This window comes from Epinephelus fuscoguttatus, linkage group LG14, assembly GCF_011397635.1.
Source record: "Epinephelus fuscoguttatus linkage group LG14, E.fuscoguttatus.final_Chr_v1".
Classification (NCBI taxonomy): Eukaryota; Metazoa; Chordata; class Actinopteri; order Perciformes; family Serranidae; genus Epinephelus; species Epinephelus fuscoguttatus.
The window spans coordinates 15,676,817-15,697,744 of NC_064765.1; the positions used below are offsets into that span (position 1 = coordinate 15,676,817).

Sequence of the window (20,928 nt, forward strand, 5' to 3'; positions counted from 1 at the left end):
TACATTGACTTCTTCTTCCTAATCCGTCACATCCCATGGGTAATGATAGGGGGGAAAATATCAGAATTGGACTCTGTTTGCTGTCGCGTAGGAGGACGAGGAGGATGATGGTCTCATTGCTCATTTCCAGACTGATTTTTGGAGGACAATAGAGCTATTTGTTCGTCTGCGACTCAGATCAGATTCTTTCCAAAGCGCCCCCCGCTGATGCGAATAACAAAGCTGACTTTGTTATTCACAAGCAGTCACGACTTTCATATGAGTTACTAGCTCTTTAATGCAGTTTTGCAACATCTGCAAAGGCAAGGGCTCACAGATGGGACCATTTAGAGCAAAAGTGATTGTCAGAAATAATGCATCTGGTGCTGCTGTTCTCTGTTTGGCCACAAGAGGTCAGTCATCTATTGGTAATACTGGAACAAAGAGTCCTATTGACCATCTGTTGTCCGGTCAGTGCCCTTTCTCACTTCCTGTTTCCATTTATTGACCTTTAATTGAGCTATTTTTACACTTAATGGTATCATTTATGATTATACGCCTTTATCACTTACTTTATAAGCTTGCTAAGATAAAATATTGAATTGGCATAAAATATATAAGAAGTTTTACCCACTTAAATATCACCAGAAAAACTGATTGCTTTGTCCCAAAGATGACCCCTGCAGAGTGTTGTACTCCTCCTCCCTCCTTATCCACATCAGCAGCAGCAGCCAAGCCAGCTCTCCTCTCCATCTGAATCTCCTGCTCTGCATCTGACTCAAATGTTTACTCTGCAATTAAAACACAGCCTATAAAAGGCAATGGGTCGGGTGCCAGACACTGACGACGGGGTCAGAACTGCAGGGGGAGAGAGAGAGGTTATAAATCGCTTTGATGCCGACCGTCGTCTGAAGGCCCAGATTCCTGAGCTGGAGGATTGGAGCTGAGCGAGTTCACCGGGGTGCGGAGCCAGAAACAGTGATGATTCATGGGTCTTTACTGCGGACCACTTGGAGAGTGTGGGCTGGAGTGTGTATTGCGCTGCTGCTTTGGAAAGACAGGAGACACAACCTTTCTCTATCACCCCCCCCCCCCCCAGCTGATCATTTGTTTGAATGCGCTCATAAAAAGCCATTACTCATCTACAGCAACCTGCAGATGATATTATCTCCAGTGGGGATGAAGAAATTTATGATCTTCCTACAGTGATGACATCATACTTTTGTATTCTTTTACAATATCCCTAAAACAAATCGAAATTTGGTGCATAAGGAGAAGAAACATGAAGTTAGCCTGCATGAGATTATATTCTCATAGTGACACGGCTATATTCAGAGACTGCTGCAGACAGTTTTGGATGTCTGACGTCTCTTGAGTTTCTGATACACTATAATGTTGTTGTGTGAGAGCTGGTTATAGTTTGCACACGCAGAAGGAGTTTCATATGTGAAATCATGACGTTTGAACTAAGGATATTTATGTATTTTCTGCAGTAAAAAAGAATTTGGAAACACTGGTACTTCACTTTCCATCTCTCCATTTCGTGAGAAGTCATATTTGTATTCCTTTACGTTATATTAAATGCAAACACTGATTTTATTACTTGTCTGCAGCTGTGCGTACCCATAGGGTGTTCAAATTTGCATTTTCTTTCAATTTAAATTATATTTACATATATTTTAGCTGAGAACAAGGTGTCCCAACTGTCCCAGTGGGGCAAAATTTGGGGAAAATGCACTCACTCCTTGTACTTTTTGCAAAATTGTGCCTTTCACGTTTGGATTAGGCTCTAAAATACTTGATAACCTGTTAGCCGACACCTGTATCTGTCCAAGGATCACATTATTTTCATTACTGTTCAAGAAGTCTGTGAGTTATGTCAGGTTATTTCACGTTGACACAAATATGTCCCAACTGACCCCGCTCTCCCCTATTTATCAGGCTTCAAAATAAGATTTTTATTGTAGATAAAGTGATTAAATAATATGCATTTCTTTACTGTTAAATCCCCTCAGAGTAATGTTGACATACCTCCACCTGGAGCAGCTACACTGAATACATGCAGCTCCTTGAATACATGTGATGTGTCAGGAATGAAAGCAGATATCTGTATACTTTGGCTAATTTCTACGTTTCACAGTCTTCCAGTCAGGCTTTTAAGGGAATTAGTCAACACTGGAAAGAAAAATGGAGACGCAGTTAGTGAAATTGTAAAATTGACAAACCCAAACTGCCTTGTTATTTTGTGCTGTTCCTCCCGGGGCTAAAGACCCAGAGGTCCCTGGATGCTGCTGCTGCTGCTGCTGCTGCAAGGCTCGGCAGCACTATTGCCATAAAAGGCAGCTTGAGATCTTCACTGCGTGTCCATTATCCACATAGCGCTGAATTTTCGACTGTGGAGGGCTGCAGTTTGACAAAAGCTGAAATAAAACACACACACAAACCAGAGCCTGACCTTTTTTGTTCACATATATGTACCATATTTATCAAGCTTAGCGTGACATTGAAGCTAGAACTCACATTAATGCCTGATTTTGGATATAGTTCTTAAAAGTATGCCATTATTATATGTCAAGTACAGTTTCTATTACTTGTCTGCTCCTGTATCCACTAGTTAAGCTCCATAATAAGATTTAACATTCAAGTAAATGATGAAAAATGATGGATTTCTGTAGCAACCTCCAACAGTATGTGAAGTAGGGGAGACCGGGGTTGGTTGGCACACTTTTATGTTGGAATATTCTGACCAACAGCAAATTTAAAAGTTAAGTTCTCAGTTAATAAATGTGTTTTAATGGACATAAATGTTTCTAAAATTAGCTGATTCATGAATATAGCAACCAGTAGAAATAATTTGAACATCGAATTTAAAAAAAAGAACCAGAAAACATGAAACAATTTATCACGTCACGCTGCAGCCACTCAACAAATGACCACACAAAGTTATTACTACTTCTACTGAAAGATCTGTACCTCTCCCACCTCTGTGTTAGCTTAAAATCATGCGTAGACAGCCCCTAACTGAATTTTATTTCTCACCCGAAGAGCCAATCCCCAGAGCTATGACTCACTAAGCAATATTTTTTTGGCCATTGTCTTTATAATGATGAGATTGTGGGTTGTTTAGCTTTGGATAACCCACAGCCACCCTCAATTCCCACTCACAACCGTTCCCATTTTGGTACTAAAAGGTGGAGCTGTGAACACTGCAGTCTGTTGATTGGTCAATAGAGGACGGTCAATCTGCTCAGGGCGCTGAGTTGTGACTGGTTTTGAGGCTCATGTAACCACTGTTCATACTGTGGAGAGTTTTATTAGTGAACTGTAACTATAAAATGAAAGGATGTTTTGCTGCAACTTTTAAGGTGGAAAGTTAACTTGTATTGTTACTCAGTGCATGAGTTGACGACATGAATCCATCAGCACACCTTAAATTTCACTGTGACAACTCTGACCATTGCTTTAGTTTTTATATGACACACACTTTTAGTAATGAGTGGACCTTCAAGCGTATATCTTAATTTCAGCCGGATTATGTGAACTGCATATATTCTAATCCTCACTTGGAGAAAAAAAAGTGTCGTGGAGCGTAGTTCCTGTGGGCTCCGGCAACACTAAACCCCTGAACTTGCCTGAGAAGGACTAAATGCACAAACCCGCCATTTTTAAATATCCCATGGAGAGAGACTCTCAGTAGTCATGTTTCCATCAGCCTGTTTAGATGCGTCGAAGTATCACATCGGAAAATTGGGATGGAAACACCAAAATTCGAATTAAAATCCCCTGATTCGCACAAACCAAAATACGCTCGCTTTAGCCAGGTTTTGGTTGATTCGAAAAAATGTTGATTCGCAAAACGGGGGATGGAAACAGTTATATTCGAATTAAGTCTGACGTAGCGCACCTCTCCATGGTGATATCCACACTCCGAGTCGGGAAGGCGGTGATGCATTTACAAGCTGGTTGCCAACCGCCAGAAAACGTAAAAGAAGAAGAATGAGAGACTTGTTTTGTTTCCGGTTCTGCGAAAAACTCGTGCGACTTCATGGTTTTCACCAAAGTCCGTACATTTAATGGAAACACACAGGATTCGTATTTCATTTAATGTGCATTTCCCAATGATTTGAATCACTTTTGGATGGAAACATAGCTACTGCAGCCTGTTTTATTTTGTTCTGAAAATGTCGGCGTGTAACCTCGTTCTGTGGATGATACTTGAATAAATGAGGCGCAGACTGGACCATAAAGGTACCATACTGAAAGTGTTTAGTGGAAATGGGGCTACTCATTTGATAGAATTTGTTCTTTTGGATCCTTAACATTTCTATTTAATATTTTTGTTTCTATGACCTTAAAAGGACCAGAAAATAGCTGTTTGCCAACCAACCCCAGTCTCCCCTATTTAGAGACAGCAATGAAAAATTGTTTTTGACAGTTAATAAAAAAGCCGAATATCAGACCAAAGCAGTGGTCAAATAATGATAATAAAATAGCATGACTTGTATTTTTACCAAGTGGTGACCAAATAAAGGTCAAAAAGGGAGAAGTAACCCCCAATCCCCTCTCCAACCCCCTGACTGTGTGTGTGTGTGTGTGTGTGTGTGTGTGTGTGTGTGTGTGTGTGTGAGAGAGAGAGAGGTGTGTGTGAGGTGACGGGGGGCCAGTGGGCGACCAGCACAGCTCCCAGTCTGAAAGGAAAAGTGGGACTGGAGCAGTGACGTTATCCGCTGCTGGAAAGAGGGAGGGAGAAAGAGAGGGACGGCTGGACTCCATTAAGCCGAAGCCTGCTGGAAAACTGTTTGGGATACTTCACTTCTTCTGCGACTTCTTCAGGGATTTCTTTCTGCTTTTATTGTCTGAAAAACTCTTCATACATGATTTAAAGAGGGGGAAGTTGCTCTGCACCGTGTAGTCGACTGTTTTAGTGGGGTTTATTTCGTCTTTGTGAAGGTGAGTAGATTTAAATGTTCGTCCTCAAAGCTTTGCTCGTGCGCCGCTGGGAAATATGGAAACGTTGCTCTCTGTTGTCCAGTTTCTGCTTTAAATAACTTAAATAACAACTGTTTTACTAATTTAATTTGGTTATTTGCGTTTGGAGACACTTTAAAACTGAACTTACTCTTTTACCGACCGCCTGGGTGAGTGTGCATGTAGCCGGGAGCTTCTTGTACGGACTCTGCTTACATAATTAACCCCTCCGCCTATTTGTAACACAGCCTTTACCGTTATTTTTAACAGGTGAACCGGCACTTTCCCGGTGATAATAGCTACCAGAGGTGCTTGTTGAACTTGTAGCCGCCGGCCTGCAGCCTTTGTTCGGCCGTGTGTATTGACCAGACGGCTGTTTGTATCGCCAGGCCACTGTGTACCGGACAGGCTCACATCCCAGGATGACAGATAGGCTATAATGTAACTTTTTGGCAGTGACTTCACACAACAGGGCGCGTCTTGTTCCTAGCAGAGAGGATGAGGAGAGTCACAGTGATGATGACTTTATTCACCTTCGTCCCTTTTCTTAATCATCCCTCCGGGTCAAATGTTCATTAGTGAGATAAAATAACTCATCTGTAGTGTTTCTGTAACCATACAGCAATGTTGGAAGAGGTGCCTCCTACTTAACTTAAATAAAAGTGCCAGTACTAGAATGGAAAAATGCTCCATTATCAGTACAAGATGTGCTTCAAAAAGCTTTACTGAATCAGTAGTTAAATATATAAGTATTGACAGTAATAAATAAAGGATGAACCTCTTAACAGGGTGTCTGCGGGTCTTTAATTTTTAAAATATCCCAAATTCAGTCTCATGAATACTTGGCTGTAAAAGTCATTAAATAGTCTCAATTAATAACATTTTATCTGATATAATTTGGCCATCTTTTGATTTATTTTTGTCAATGAGTCAAGCTCTTCTGCACAGAAGTCAACATTTCTGATGTTACAGGTCTCTAAACCTGCCACTGAACCTAACACTGTCTCTTTTTAGGGGTGCAAGGATTCACCAAATCCAAGGTTCAGTTCAGACCTTGGTTTTTGAGTCTAGATTCAGATCTCTGTTTTAGAGCCTAGATTTTAGTTCAGACCTCTGTTTTTGAGCCAGGGTTCAGTTCAGACCTTGCTTTTTGAGCCGAAGCTCAGATTAGACCTCTTTTTTTGAGCTACGATTCAGTTCAGATCTCGACTTTTGAGCCATGGATCGGTTCAGACCTCAGTCTTTGAGCCAGGGTTCGCTTCATAACTCGGTTTTTGAGCCAGGGTTCAGTTTAGACCTCAGTTTTTGAGCCATTGTTCGCTTCAGAACTCGGTTTTTGAGCCATGGTTCAGTTCAGACCTTGATTTTTGAGCCACGGTTCAGTTCAAATGGGATGGGTCTACGTGTATATTACTTACTTTTTTACTTACCTGCAATGCTTGAATTAGAAAAAGATGATTTGCTCCCAAATCAGTCTTAAACTTGGCAAAAACTATCTTGAAAGGTCTTAAATACATCATATATAAGTATCTGATACCTGTAGACACCCTGTGTTAGGAGCAAGAAATAACAATTAAATCTTATATTGTGGTATATGTAGTTTTATAGCGTTGATATATATCAACATATAAATAGAATGTCAACTGGAAGAACTGTGTATGGAGAAAGTTATCAGTTGAAAGTGTCTGTTTTTACCAAACCTAGTGTTTTGTATCCCCTTCAAATGGAGAGACTTGATCACTTTGATGCAAAATGTACTATTTGTTTTTACTGTGCTCAGTAAATGCCCTCATTGTTTTAACTCCACACCTCCAGTGTGTGTGTGTGTTAGGCAGGCTTTTGACTATAAATCCAGTCCCAGTCCAAGTTGACTTTAACCCTGATGACATCACCATGACAACATCAGGGTTTACTATTATTTTGGAAAACTCCTCCACACAGTTGCTGTAAATGCTGAATAGTCAACTTATTTTGATGTGTCATATGGCCGGAGAGACCAGTATGGTAAAGGGTAATGGTATATACAAAATCTAATGGTTGACACATTTTCTGTTGCCGTAGTTTCCACCCTTAGATCCCATCATAGTGTTGGAAAGTGTTGATGCATTCATGTATAAATCCTATTTTAATGGCATGACACATCAAGGTGGTGCCCAGTCCAGTTCTCTTGAATACCAGTGCATCGTTCTGTGAACTAGTCACATATTTTGAATGTAAAATCTTAATCTGAATGTAGTATATGTGTAGTTCCCCTGGAGTAGAAGCATATGTTTAGAGGTTAAAGTACTTAAGTGCTCAAGAACAGAACTCAAGTATACAAGAACAGAACTCAAGTATATCTATTAAGTTAATTAAACCTCTCCTAAGTGCACACGCACAGAAATATCACCCTGGAGACTGATATCTAACAGGGACAGGGTACAACTCATTCTCAAGACCTTGCATGCATTAGCTTTGCACTATATTTTCCTTTCCAGAGGGTCAAAGAGTTTCTTTATACTCCAGTGTGACAGAATATTAGCCGGACCTTCTCCCCTCCTGACTGTGGCTCTGTTTGGCAGGATGGCGCTGGACGGGATCCGGATGCCCGATGGCTGTTATGCCGACGGGACGTGGGAACTGAAGATGCATGTCACTGACCTCCACAGGGACGTGTCGCTGAGGGTAACCGGGGAGATCCACATCGGCGGAGTCATGCTCAAACTGGTGGAGAAACTAGGTACGCACGCAAGCAGCTTATATAAAGTGTAATAAACAGGCTTGATCTTAGTCTTAATGGACTCATTTTTACACATGACAGAAATAGCATCAGTCAAATGAGAGTCTGCAGATTCCATTGCATTCCATTTGCAATGGGGTGGAGATTGTTGGCAGTAATGACAGCCCTTTCCTTTGACCTCCGACCCTGTACCATCCTGCCAAAGCTGAATGTCTGTGTGTCAATGGTGGATTTGTGTTATCTGTTCACATTTGTTTGGCAATAAATACCCCCTTCTTTTCTGTGAAGTGAGATTCCACTAAGTAAACACCGCTCTTCTATGCAAACGTATAAATGTTTCACAATACTGGCCAAAGTTAAGAACACACATTCTCTAAATTAGTCAAGGCTGGGAACTCAAAAGAATGTTTTCTGCCAGAAACCCTGGGAGAAAATGTATGAAAGCAGAGTTTGTGAACAAGCTATATTATTGTCTTTGGAGACTATTATATGAGTTGGGAAATTTCACCGTCTTTGACATTTGTTGCATGACACCAGCTCAAACTCCTCTTTCAGGCTGGTGGACTCGCCTCTCAGGGGTTAATATTCCTCTTTGTTACCCTGCGGTGTATATGGGTCAGTAACTCAAGGTATAAAGAAACCATACACAGCTTCCCTCCCCCCCTCTGTATCACGCACTGTTCTGCAACTGCAGTTATGCACTTGACAAGTTTTGGGTGCAAGTAAGCATAAGAGTCCTCTGTTCCAGCCACTTGAACACTGCCCTGCTTCATGCAGGCTGGGGAGAAGTTCAGTGGTGGCGGCAGTGCGATTTGGGAGTGACAGTGCGTTGTGTGTTGATGGCGCTTGAACGCTCAGCATTCCTGCAGCGCTCCAAGGTTTTATTCCCTGCCCATGGTCCCGTTTTTAGCTCTCCTGTTAGAGCTCCACATAATTGAGGTCTTTGTTCTTTGTGGTTGTCTGTGCTGCTGCTGAGCAGCATCTACGCTAGGCGAGTGCAGTGTTGCTGCCGCGTGTGGGACGACGTGAATTCATTGGTCCAGCTCTAATCAAGGCTTGGCCTTATCCATTGTTTGAGTTGTGTTTGCACTTTTTGTTAAGGCCTGGTTGAAGGGTATGACCTTTCTTGATGTGACACCTTCTCTGAGGGATAGTGGGAAAAGTCTTTCAGTGTGTATGTGTCATAAAAGTTGGATGAATAATGCAGAACAGTGTGGTAACTTTGCACTAGAGAAATCAAATCTTGTGTCATGTGTTTGAAATTGTATTGGTCGTATTAAAGTTAAATCAAGCTGACATGTTTTCAGCCATAATGGTTTCATGGGAGTTGGTTGTTTTTGTTTTCATCATTCCTTATTCCTGTTTTCCTTGTCTTAAGGATGTAGCTGTTTTGCTAATGACTTGTCCTCCAGTGGTCGGAGATCTTGACGTCTGCAGTTGACAGTAGTTGTGATTTGTTGACCATGGGTGGTTGTTGGTTGCTGTTGCACCAAAAAAATAACAGAACGTCATGGGTTTGCGTGGTTGTTCCACTATCTTATCAAACAAAAACAGGACTGTAATTCCAGCCTTGGTTACTGTTCCTCAACATATTCAAATCCCCTCCACTTTATTGTATTCCTACCACCATGACTGCAGTTCATCTTACTGTAGTACGCTTAGATATGTAACAGACCCTCTTAAAAGGAGCAGAACTGACATTAAACTGCTCTGTGAGTGTTTCAGAGTGTGTTTGTGCTTCTGAGTGAGTGTGGGGACATTTCATTTGACCGCCATCTCCCTCGTACCCTGAGTCAACAGGTTGTTTTCCATTGTAATCATTAACCTGCCGACCACATGAGTTTTCCACATGGCCACACACTGCAGGAAACTTATTCACACGACACACAATATTTTCTGTTTGGAACACGCAATGAAAATGTGATTTCAGTAGTCCAGAAATTGAATATTTTTTTAATGAGTATTGGAACTTGATTTAGATTTGTCCAAAGAAATAACATCTTAAACCTGATTTTTGAGGAGAGATCTTCTTTTAAAAACCAACACAACGATGTGTATTGATGTGTTAGTGTACAATCTGATGTGAGAGGAAACAATCTGTATATGTCAATATGAGTTACGTTTAGAGATTAAAGAAAATGGTAAGCAAACTGTTCTAGTCCTTTTTGTGAGAAAAATGTTCAGAAACTGTAGACAGTAGAAACTGTCGAATGTCGCATGCCGTTTTTTGGCTTTTGTCCATACACACATTTATAATATGGATCCTTAGCGTTGTTTTATAAATGAGACCCCAGATCTTTTTCGTGTGTATGTATGTAACCTGTCTTAATACCTCATCTTTCACTGGCCCCGTTTTACACAGAGGTCCCACAATAGGGCTGTAATGAAGACTCGTCACCGAACGACACCAGCATTAGATCTTACATAGCATGCTGGCATTTCAGTAACAAAAGAGACGTGATGGGTGTGACGTGTAGCCCAACAGCGTGGGCAGCTAGCTTGAAATATCACACACACACATTGGGCAGAGCTTTCAAAACAATAACATGGCAATTAAAATAATTTACTGTCCCTGTTATATGGTGGCTGATTTTGTCCTTTTTGCGAAGGGTAAGGAGCTCCTGGAACATACTGTTTTCCGAGTTTGTGGACATTTTGGTTGCTTTTCTTCCTCTTTGAGTTACATGCTAACTGCTACTTGCTGCTTTTTAAATCTCCTGGCAGTGGGTCGCACACATAACAAAACATCACACCCGTCCTTGCTGGCTGTCTCTTTTCCACGGACGTCGATTTAGCGCTGTCACTACCTCCACTGCTGGCTTGAAGACAAGAAAACGTTTGTCCCCCCTGTCTGTGATTGTGCCTGTCATACAGAACAGTAGGACAGAATACCAGCGCGTCCTTCCCACCTTCAACAGGCAGTGTAAAAGGGGCAGCTGGTGACAGTGCTGCACAGTCCTCACTGAACACCTCTTAAGTGCTATCACATACCCACTGTTGTATTTGCTGATTGCTTGGATGTCATGGTTATAGACTTTGTACATGTGCAAACGTACATGCACATATACATGCTGCTGTGAGAAAGGACACGTAGATACCACAGAGTTTTGGCAGGCAGTGCGTCTGTCTCACATTGAAAGGACATCTTGGTGCAATGACAAATCTCTCTCTGTCCTTCCCCCCTCTCTTCCTGTCTCCCCGTCTCTGACACTCCAAAATGAAGGACCTCTTGTGATTCAGTAATTGCTTTCTGTGAGGCTGACGGTGCTCTGGATTTTTTCTCTATTAAACATTTGTTGCTGCATTTTGTAGCTGTTTTCAGAAGAAGCATGTGTTTGGGTGGAAATGTTACGTCAGCCGTCTTCTACACAGTGTTCTCATTAGTAGTATTTGTGCATGTGTTTCCGCACGTGAGCAGGGTTGTGTGGGCAGGTGGGTGTGTCGCACCCACATGTATCCTGCATCTATCTTTCAACTCTTCTGTGAGCTGCAGGTCTTTCGTCCACATCGCAGGCTCAAATGGCCTTCGATAATGGATTAAATAGACAAATGCCAGGAAGGCACTTAGCTATTGATCACAGTAGTGAACGCTGCCTCCATTTTCCCCCTGCAGCCCTCCAGGAGAGCAGTATTTAAAGCCAGCTGATTCACCACCCCCTGGTCCGCCACTCCTGTAATCCCTTTCATCCCTCCTTGCTTACCATCACTGCTGCTTTCTCTGACTCTGTTGATGTTATCCAAATGTGGTGCTCTCCTCTCTAAAAGCCAATATTGCCATTTAGAAGGGAAAACAAATATTGCACAAACAACATTAGCCGGCGGGAGTTTTATTGGATTTGAACGGATAGTTCCCAAGTTACATTGCATTTAGGTCTGGTAAACTGTGGCTTACAGTAAGTGCTTAAACCTTCAATGTTTCACACAAATACACTGCTGTTTTGTACATGCTAAAAGTGAAAAGGCCAGCTTTTTAAGCCACAGCCACACTAATAAGTTTTATTTCAAAACAGCGTTTTAAAAAGGAAAACGATCTCCATACACACAAGCATTTTAGCAGCATCAAAAATAATCTCCGTCCTAGAGAGCTTGCTCTGCTTGGGCCAACATGATGGAACTGTTACTGGAAATTAACATGAGTCAAGGCAGCAGAAAACACATTGGGAGTCACTGCAAAGCAAATATGGCAACATATTTGAGCAGTACTTGGAGCATCATCCATCGCCATGGAAGTTATTGCAATGGGCAAGGAGTTTTTTTGCATCGAGTCTTAGAGTGTGCGCCTGACATCTTTTTTCAAATTTGTATATTTTCATCAATGGTCAGCACCTCTCCAACCCTGGTGTGCACTCCTCCTCTCTCTTCAATGGGCAAGGAGTACCCACACAAGAGGGACAAATTCACAGAAGTAATGTCGACCTAGCTAAAATGTTTTTGCTTGACACATTGTAACTGATTCAGTGATACGACCCAATCAGGGAGCAACATGGGTGTCTGTGTCATCATTTTAAATAGTCCAGACTAAAATTCAACCCTGGAGTTTTCAAAGTAAAGCAGGGTGAGCAGCTTTTTCAAAGTCTACATTTTAGACGCTGAAGTAGTGTGGACGCTCAGCTAAAAACGTAGCTATTAGAGAAGTCCTGATACTGAGCTCGAAGATCATAATCATAGCCAATCAGGGCTAACTGATTGGGATCGGCTATATTGAGCCATATAGATCCCGATCTGATCCTTTGTTTTACCTCAGCTGTCATACACGTGGTTCTGCTATCGAAGGATTCAGGCACATTGACTCAGTGAGTGCAGCCGTCATTACCCCTCCAACTCTCCTTCTCATCTCCATTCTGCACCCTGCCTGCCATAAAACACCACACACCATAAACGACATCAAAATGCAGTTTGAGACTGTTTATGTTGTTTACCTAAGTTTTGAGCACTCACTGTGAGACACTTCACCGTGTTGCTGTCATCTCTGGTGCACGGTGTTTACCCTGGGCTGAGGGACTATGCCACTACATGTTCAGCAAAATCCTGCAAGCAAAAAGCCAATAATCGTAGTTTATTAATGTGGCCTAATCCGTGCAAAAGATGTACAGGTGACAAAATAAGCACTCAGTTTACAGCTCGTTCAGGGGGACTAACAGAGGCTGCATCAAAGCAACAAACACTGGATCGACAGAGAAATTCCCTTGGGACAGTGAAAAGGACAAAAAGATTAAAGAGAGGGTTTGTTATTTTGTACTTCATATTGTGGGAAAAAACATTACAGAGCAGCTCGGATGCAGCAGTTTTTTTCTTAATGAATTGCAGAGCTATTCAGTTGTCAAGCATATACACTGGATAGATTTTAATAACTTAAAGTAGTATAGAGGTTTTTTCTTTTTCCAGACAATGAGATTAGGAGATGTTGCTTTACCTTGACATGTTTCGACAGTCAACTTCAGTCTTCTTCAGAAGCGTCATCTCACGTATGTCGTAACGTGTCTTTATCAGCTGGTGTTTCGTTGAAGGCCCCCCACCGCCTGTTGGTCTCTGGAGGAGAGAGTCCCAGGTGTGCAACAGCATGAAAGCCCCCTCAGCCCGGTTTATGGTGTCCCTGGCCCGCGTCCTGATCTCTATGGCCTCCTTGATCCAACGTTTGAATTTGTTGCTTTCTGACCCAAGGACCTTGGCGTTGTCTGAAAAAGAAAAACCTCTGTACTATTTTATTGAGTAGACAAAATGAACCTAATCGAGTTATAATTATAAAGTACTTAAAGTGACCACTGTGCTGCTGTATTATCCAGGAAACCGAAGTATCGTATCGGGACTCTTTATCAGCAGAAACTAAGCATTTAATGACTCTGATCAGGGGCAAAAATACTTGATCCTAACGTACCTAGTAGCAATAGTTATGCATTTTAAAATGAAAATGTATCTGTGTGGATGTAGTTTTAGTCATAATGACGCACTGCACGCCATGACCCTTGGGTCAAGGCTACATACTATCAAGACTATCAAGCCTTTAGATAAGAGTAACATATCTTAGCTAATCGTGCAAGTCTTGGAATGAACAGCATGAGTAGCTAGTACATATAAATAATTGGTGAGAATGTTGTTACGTTTACACTACTGGAGGTACCCTGGCTGTATTGTGTCTGCTTAGCCTCACAAAAGACAGCTGAGGGTAGAGGGGCTGGATAGAGAGGAAAGGGGGCATATGGAGGAGAAGGGCCTAAGCTTTCTCTCCCCGTCTCTGCCTTCTCGTTGTGACGTTAGCCACGCTGCTAGAATTCCATAAAAGTCTTCGATGAAGCAGGAAATGACTTCCAGGGTTTGGCATGTTGTTCTCTGGTCACTGCCGTCATCGCTGGATTCTCTGCTGCCTGCTTCATCCACCACCACCCCCCCACCCGCTTCTCTCTGTCAACTCCCTCTTTTTTCTTTCTCTGTTTTCACCCCCTTCTCTCACTCCCTCCTCTTCTAAATGTTTGACACCATCCTCTCTTCCAGCCACGTAGCAAGGCTTAATAATCAATAGAACACATGGAAGTACACATTGTTCATTTCTCAGGGTTTCTGAACCAGGTTCATGTACGCTGACTGTTCAGTGTTCCATAAATAGAACTTGAGCAAACTAATTGGTCTGGTGTGACTCTGATAGTTCATGTGGTTGTTTCCAGTGAGGGGCCTGCAGTTTTTTGGCTGCCTTACCACCAGCCGGCCGCAGAGAACTTTCCCTGCATGTCAGAGAAAATGTGTGTTTTGTATTTGCGATGACCTACATATTCGCTTCGCAAGGGAATCGGCGAATGTCATCATCCCACATTCACTTCGGTTTTGTCAGAGCAAATCCTGTAGGAAATGTATTTCAAAGCAAGCGTAACTTTTTTTCTTTCATAGAATTGACTTCCGTGATTTAAGTGTTTCCTCCGATCAGCTTTGGTTTTCTAGATAATGCTGTACTTTGTCAGCTATGTGAGTTCTGTGTCCTTCTCGCGATGCCAAAATGCTGTGTGCTGCAGGTTGTGGTGACCAGAGGGAGATGGCTTTGGTTCGACAATGGAGTGCAGGTTTCATTAGGAAACAGACGCGATTTAACACAGGATGCTGAACTTCCTCTGGGCTTTTTTTATGCGCCTTCTCCCTTGTGCCTTCCTTGATTCCCGCCTTCCTGCCCCCTCAGCGTTTATGGCATTTTCTGAAGGATATGATTCTGCTGTGCCAAGGGTGAAAGATGGGTCTTCACTCCCTGCAGAGCATGAGATAAGAGGCTTAGATACTGTAGTTATATCTGTCTTGAGAGTTGTGAACTTCTCTTTATATTTGATACTGCACACCAGGGCAGTGGAGGATTCTTTGATAGATGGCTATAACCACTTTCCCTCTCCTCGTATCAGCTTGCCCTGACACAGGCTTCAGATATATCGCTGTGTGTAATGAGACTCATTGATTGCGACTGTGGAGCCATCCTAAATGTCTGGCATTATGAGGTGAGAAACGGCCTGGCAGCCTGTGCGATGGTCCAGCTTTCTAATCTCTCTGACAGGAAGTAGTTAGCCTAAGTAGCGGTCCTGCCCAGGCCAGAGCTTTCCTGTTTCACTAGCAAGATGTTACAGTGATTGTGCTGCTCTGCTCTCGGACTTGTGCTCACACATAGACCCTGAGCCTATATATTTATATACTAATTGTTTCTTATATATTTTAGCAGCCCACACAAACTAAAAGATTTTTGAAAGACGTAAATTATTTCAAGGCCTGTCACGACAATGACGTTATCGACTTATCCTACAATATATGTCCTTGATCATTTTGCTGACCTCAATATTGCCTGTTAGGTTTACATGCCTGTTTGTTCCTGTAGGAATGCATCAACATTTTAGGCAACATTATGCCAGAATAAACAGCTGTTTTTTCTCTCCACTTCTGTCTACTTGCATGAAAATAAAGAAGAGGCACAGTCCTGATAGTTGTTAGCTTGCAAACTCCTGGCAGTGAGCAGCAAAGTCCGTCGTTTGTAGTTTTACCTTCCAACAATTTCATCTTCCACTTCGTAAATCCACCAACAAACCGCCCGGCTCCCAGGCCGACCATCCCTGACTGCACACCGGCCGGATTATGGAGGTAACTTTGGTGTTCCCGGCTAAGCTTGTCTGTTAGTCGCAAGAGGAATCACTTGGCCTTGACTAACGGGTGTTAAACTACGATACACCGTCCCCAAAATAATTGCGATAAACGATATTTTTGTCATTTTTAAATCATTGTAAGAACATCCATTCAAAGAGCAATTAACCTTTAAGTCTTAAGAACATTCAGATATTGAAATATATAAAAAAAAATACTATATTTCTTCCTGTCGGTAGAAATTGTGCCACAATAGGCAGTGGATTGAAAAGTCAGTCGCAATGTCACAAGTTACCACCTTATGAGGAGTCATTGACTGATGCTTTAGTGCTATGATAGAGAATTTAAAGGAGATGGTGTCAGGGAAAGATATCAGCTGTGATAGCCGTGCTATCCTAACTTACACACAGTATGAGGAAAAGCTTCTGTTAAGGCTGAAATAAACTTTGACAGCTGTTAGTTTTGATGGAGCCCCTCAGTGAAGGGTCATGTGGGGACAATATCAGCTGCTAATATCACGATGCATCATTCACAACAGGGTAGTAGGGTATTTGGAAGTCGTGCACACTTTATATATTCGAAAAGCACAGCATGATCAATTTGCCAGATTTGAAATATATCAAATTTTCCTTTCCAGTTCATTCTGTCATGGAAGGACTGCTTTGCTTGTTCAGGACGATCTAATTAGTTGTGTGTGGCATCTTAAAAATGCAGTGGAATAAACTTTCATGACTCCTCTGGGGAATCTGAAGCCTGTTGTTTTTTGTCCCTCTCACCTTCCTGTAGTGTCAGGCAGTGCAGAGGGTCCATCAGAAGGAAATGTTAGAGCGGCACATTGTTGTTGTAACACCACGCACCTGTGTGTCACTGGAGTAAACTGATATGGAGTTTTTGTCTGGGTTCTCCGACCAGATTTCATTCTTTTAAACGTGTCCCGCCTCCCAGCCTGTCTCTTTCTTTTACAGAGCAAAGAAGACGGAGAGTTGTTCGTTTTCATAACCAAGGGATGAGGCTTTATTAGGTAGTTGTGACAGAGGATAAATTGCTCGAATGGTTTCATTGCAGCTCTGTCATGCTTAAAGTATATGCTTACTGCTTCACTTTTATTTCATTTTATCATTTGCTCCACATTTGAATTTGTCTGAAAAATGTCTCAAAATGAAAAATCGTTACCATAAGTCATGAAAAATTATGCTATTTTGTCTGAACAACAGCCAAACAAAACACTAAATACGCAATTCATAATAAGAATAAAAAGTAAAAGCAGAAAACTTTCACAATTCAATAGCTGTAATCAAGTTGTTGTAGTTGTACTTGCGCATTGATTATCAGATTATTGTGCTTATTTATTAATTGATAGATCAGCTAATTGTTTCAGTGCTGCTGTAGATTGTCTAATTAATAAACCTGGAAGCAGTTGTGTTTCGCAGTCTCTAGAAGTGTCATTTCACCCTGCATGTTCTCCTCAGGGTTTCGAGAGAAATATAGCCAGAAGCTGGGGAGCAACTGAGCTTCCTGTTCAGCTCTCAGAGGCATCAGCGGGACGGCTTATCACAGTCCTGAGGGGACGTCTGGCAGGCAGGATGCATACATGGATAGAAGGACAGATGAATATTGCCTGTCTGCTCCATTGATCTTAGTCCCAGAGTTTCTTTGTAATATCATTATTCCACCGGGTCCCTGAACACTTAATTGTATAAAGCTGTGTCAGGGCGGAGGGGGAGTACCCCCACTGTTTTGCTGTGTTTGTATTATGACACAAATGGATACAAACTATGCGTCTCTAAGGAGGTTTCCTCTAATAGCCCTCCTGGCCTCTCCTAATGCATCAAAGCCAGGGCTGTTGTGCTCTTTTCTTACTCTAACAGGCTGGATACTCCCAGATTTCCTGTTAAGATTTCAGACTTTTCGCTTATTGTCTTTTACTGGGTGCAGGGTCTAGTTCTGCTTTCACCACTTCACCTGTAGACCTCAGTTCTAGGTGAATCTCATCCTCTGGAGCTGCCAGGTGAACAAAGACCTGAACCATGATGCCCCAGAGCTTTGGTATGGCCCAACCTCAGATGAAGAGCCTGAGTGTTACAAGTGCTAAGCAGGGCTTAGCAATGTCAACAGTTAACCATTAATCGGTTGACTGCCGACAATATTTTTGACCGATTACGCATGTAGGTCTATAGGTTAACTTTGCCACACTGAGTTTACTGCACTGCACACCAACCAGGTCAGTGGAGCAAGCTACCAGTGATTACTGCTAGTAACGCCATGCCGTGGCAGTGGAACCCAGTCTCTGGTCTTCCCCCACATCACCCCAGTGAGGAAGCGGCTGAATTTTCAATTGCAAACCCCCTTTAGCATTGTTATCTGTGTTATCAATGTTAGCATAATTAGCAGTGTCAGCCCCATGAGGGGTGCTAACATTGCTAATAATGCTAAAGGGGGTTGCGGCAAAAAATATAAGCTGCTTACCTACTGGGGCTAGTTGGTGGGAGACCAAAGGGTAGCCACCATGTTTCTGAAGCAATGCTGTCCTGCCATCGGAATGGCGTTACCACCAGTAATCTTCAAATGAGTGGCGCCACTAACTAGCTCCCACCCAAGCCAGGTAGGGCGAAGTGCTTAACAGTCAGCAAATTTGCAGATCCTAGGATACTGAGGGAATGATTCGCCCTATGCTCCTTATGATTGGCTAGTACTTGTTGCCTTCGTTGGTTGGATTTGTTAGGTTTAGGCAAGAGGAGTGGTTTTGGTTAGGGTTATAATGTTAGGGTAAGCTAATAAGAGGCCATTCCTTCACTATCCTAAGATTCGCAAATTTGTGTGGTCAAGGCTAACGTTAGCTAACCAGTGATGTCTAGAGGGTGGGCCTGGTGTTTATACATGTCAACATGGCTAGCTGGCTAGCTGTTTGTCAACAAAGCCAACAAAAACTAAAATAGAGGGCAAGACGTTTACATCACTAAACATTAAAATGTCACCGCCTCTAAATGGATAGCGCTTTGAAATGCAGTGCTAAGGCTCACACTAAAGCCCCTTTCCTACTGCACTGAAAACCCACTAACACTGACTAACATCTGGCTTTAGTGTTTAATAGAAAGGTGACAGTCGGCATTCACACCCGGAGCAAATGACTCTGCAGTAGTCACAGGTATTCTTTCATTCACACCCAGGTGGACAACAAATTTTAGCCCCTTTACTTACTGGCGGGATGCAGTGATGGGCTGCCACAACACACCGTCCATTTCCACCCAAGCAGCACTCGAACATTGATCCAAATTTAGCTGGCAGCGAGTTAAAAGAGAGACTAAGCACCTCTGTAACATTTTAACTATCCTCTATTCTTGTTTACTGTTTACCAAGCGGTTTTCCATCCTGTCTGTGACGTCGAACGTGACACACCAGTAAAGACAAAAACAAAAACAAAGGCATACTCATCTACTGCAGAGCTGCGTATACAGCTCTAGTCTACTGACAATAGGAAATGAGTCTATCGCCTATTTTTAACGACTGTTGCCACATTTAAAACCAACATACACATGCTTTTTTGTGGAAAATGGGTATAGGACAATGAAGTGCCTGACTAAAAGTAAAGGCCTTTTTCTTTCTCAAAGATTAAGTGGTTAGTTAGTTACTAAATAAGTTAGTTACTAAATAAGTTAGTTACAAAATAATTAAAACTGACATCCCTAGGGCTTCTACTGATCTTCCTAGGTCATCCTGTATTCTTCAGGCTATAGATAGAGCATGTTTTGGATTTATGTATTTATGTGTTGTCAAATCAGACAGTCTCTTACTCTCTCAGAAATAGAAGTCATCTATAGATTTGGACTGAGTGTATGTGTCTACGTGCTGAAGCAGTAGTGGCAGTAAAACACTCTTGAATCAATACCTGCCACTATGTCCCCGGACTCCTTTTAGGCCAGCCATGACCTTTAAAGGATCTGTCTTTTACGTGAGCTGTGTATCAGTCACGCAGAGGGCACAACCTCAGTGAACCTTTTGTTTCCTACTTCTACAACCTAAAAAGCTTTAATGGCAGCACTAAGTGTCCCTTTGTCCAAATGCTTTGTCAGGTAAAGTTTGACAGCTTGAAAGGGTTCGGCCGTGTTTTGCATATTTAATGCACGTGATAAATGGCCTGATTGACTATTGGCAGGGAGCTGAGCTGTTGAATAATAGCGGACTGAAATAAGCTCGGCTAAACTCGTTCAACTCAGGTCGTCGATGAAAAGTGCTTGAGATTTAATGGTATTGATTAGTGAATCCCTGGAGGACGCAGTTGAAGTCAAAATATTAGTAAATGATTTCTCCTTTTACGGCATCAGAAAAATTATGTGTTGCCATTAATACACTCTTTCAGATGGAACAGATGTATTGCAAGAATGACTTCTTGGTTTAGTTTATCTGTTGATCATTTGTCACAAGTCTAGAAACAAGTTTGTCTTCTCTCGTGCTGTCACTTCTCTCTCTGACGTATGGTGATAATCCTCCACTGTAATCCCACGTGACTCTCATGTCTGCCACACAGATACTGCCATCACCTGTTCCTATCAAACTTGTATACATGTCGTGTATCTGATGTTGATGCTATCTACCAGACTGCTCAAGCATTTAAGTGCCAAAAGGTCATTTACAGTGGATCTAATTTAAGGATAGTGCAGAGCAGTTGCTTCCTGTATCTTTGCTTGTCAATACCAACCTTCACCCTGTCTCAGACGTGGAATATATTTAGAAGGAGAAAGGCTTTCATGTCATAGAGGTGGATAAGCGGCATGTGTGTGTGGCAGAGGGAGTGAATAACACCGACAAACCTGCAGCACTGCGTCTTTGTTGTGTATGAAAACAAGTCGTCGCCTCACACCACTGCCCCCGTGGCGTCAGCCAGGAGTCGCCAAGGAAACGGCATGACCAGCCTCACCCAGCTTGTAATGTTTTTATCAGCTGATGGCTGAAAATGACAAAGCCGTGCACAGCGTGGCCGTGGTTATCGCTGATGGATAACAGCTAGGCATTGACAGCTTATGAAAAACATTTTCAGGCGTGTTGTGCAAACGCAGAAAAACACTCCTGACCTTTAAGTGTTTCCACTCTTAAATCACCTCCATCAGTGATGCTAGAGATGAGCCTGGATATTTTGCTTCAGGCATCAGCTGACTGTCACTGCT

General features: G+C 42.3%; 1 protein-coding gene across 4 annotated transcripts in view; it reads left to right on the forward strand.

The window, feature by feature from the left end:
* The first annotated feature begins 4,688 nt into the window (after positions 1–4,688).
* fermt2 (FERM domain containing kindlin 2) overlaps positions 4,689–20,928 on the forward strand; it is a 64,813-nt gene continuing 48,573 nt past the window's right edge. For 2 of the 4 annotated variants that reach the window (XM_049597100.1, XM_049597101.1), the window contains exons 1-2: positions 4,691–4,929; positions 7,509–7,666. In XM_049597100.1, the coding sequence (XP_049453057.1) occupies positions 7,510–7,666 (157 nt within the window). In that variant the 5' untranslated portion in view covers positions 4,691–4,929; position 7,509. Of the gene's footprint in view, positions 4,930–7,508; positions 7,667–20,928 lie in introns of all 4 variants that reach the window. The other 2 variants (XM_049597099.1, XM_049597103.1) reach the window with 2 other exon arrangements.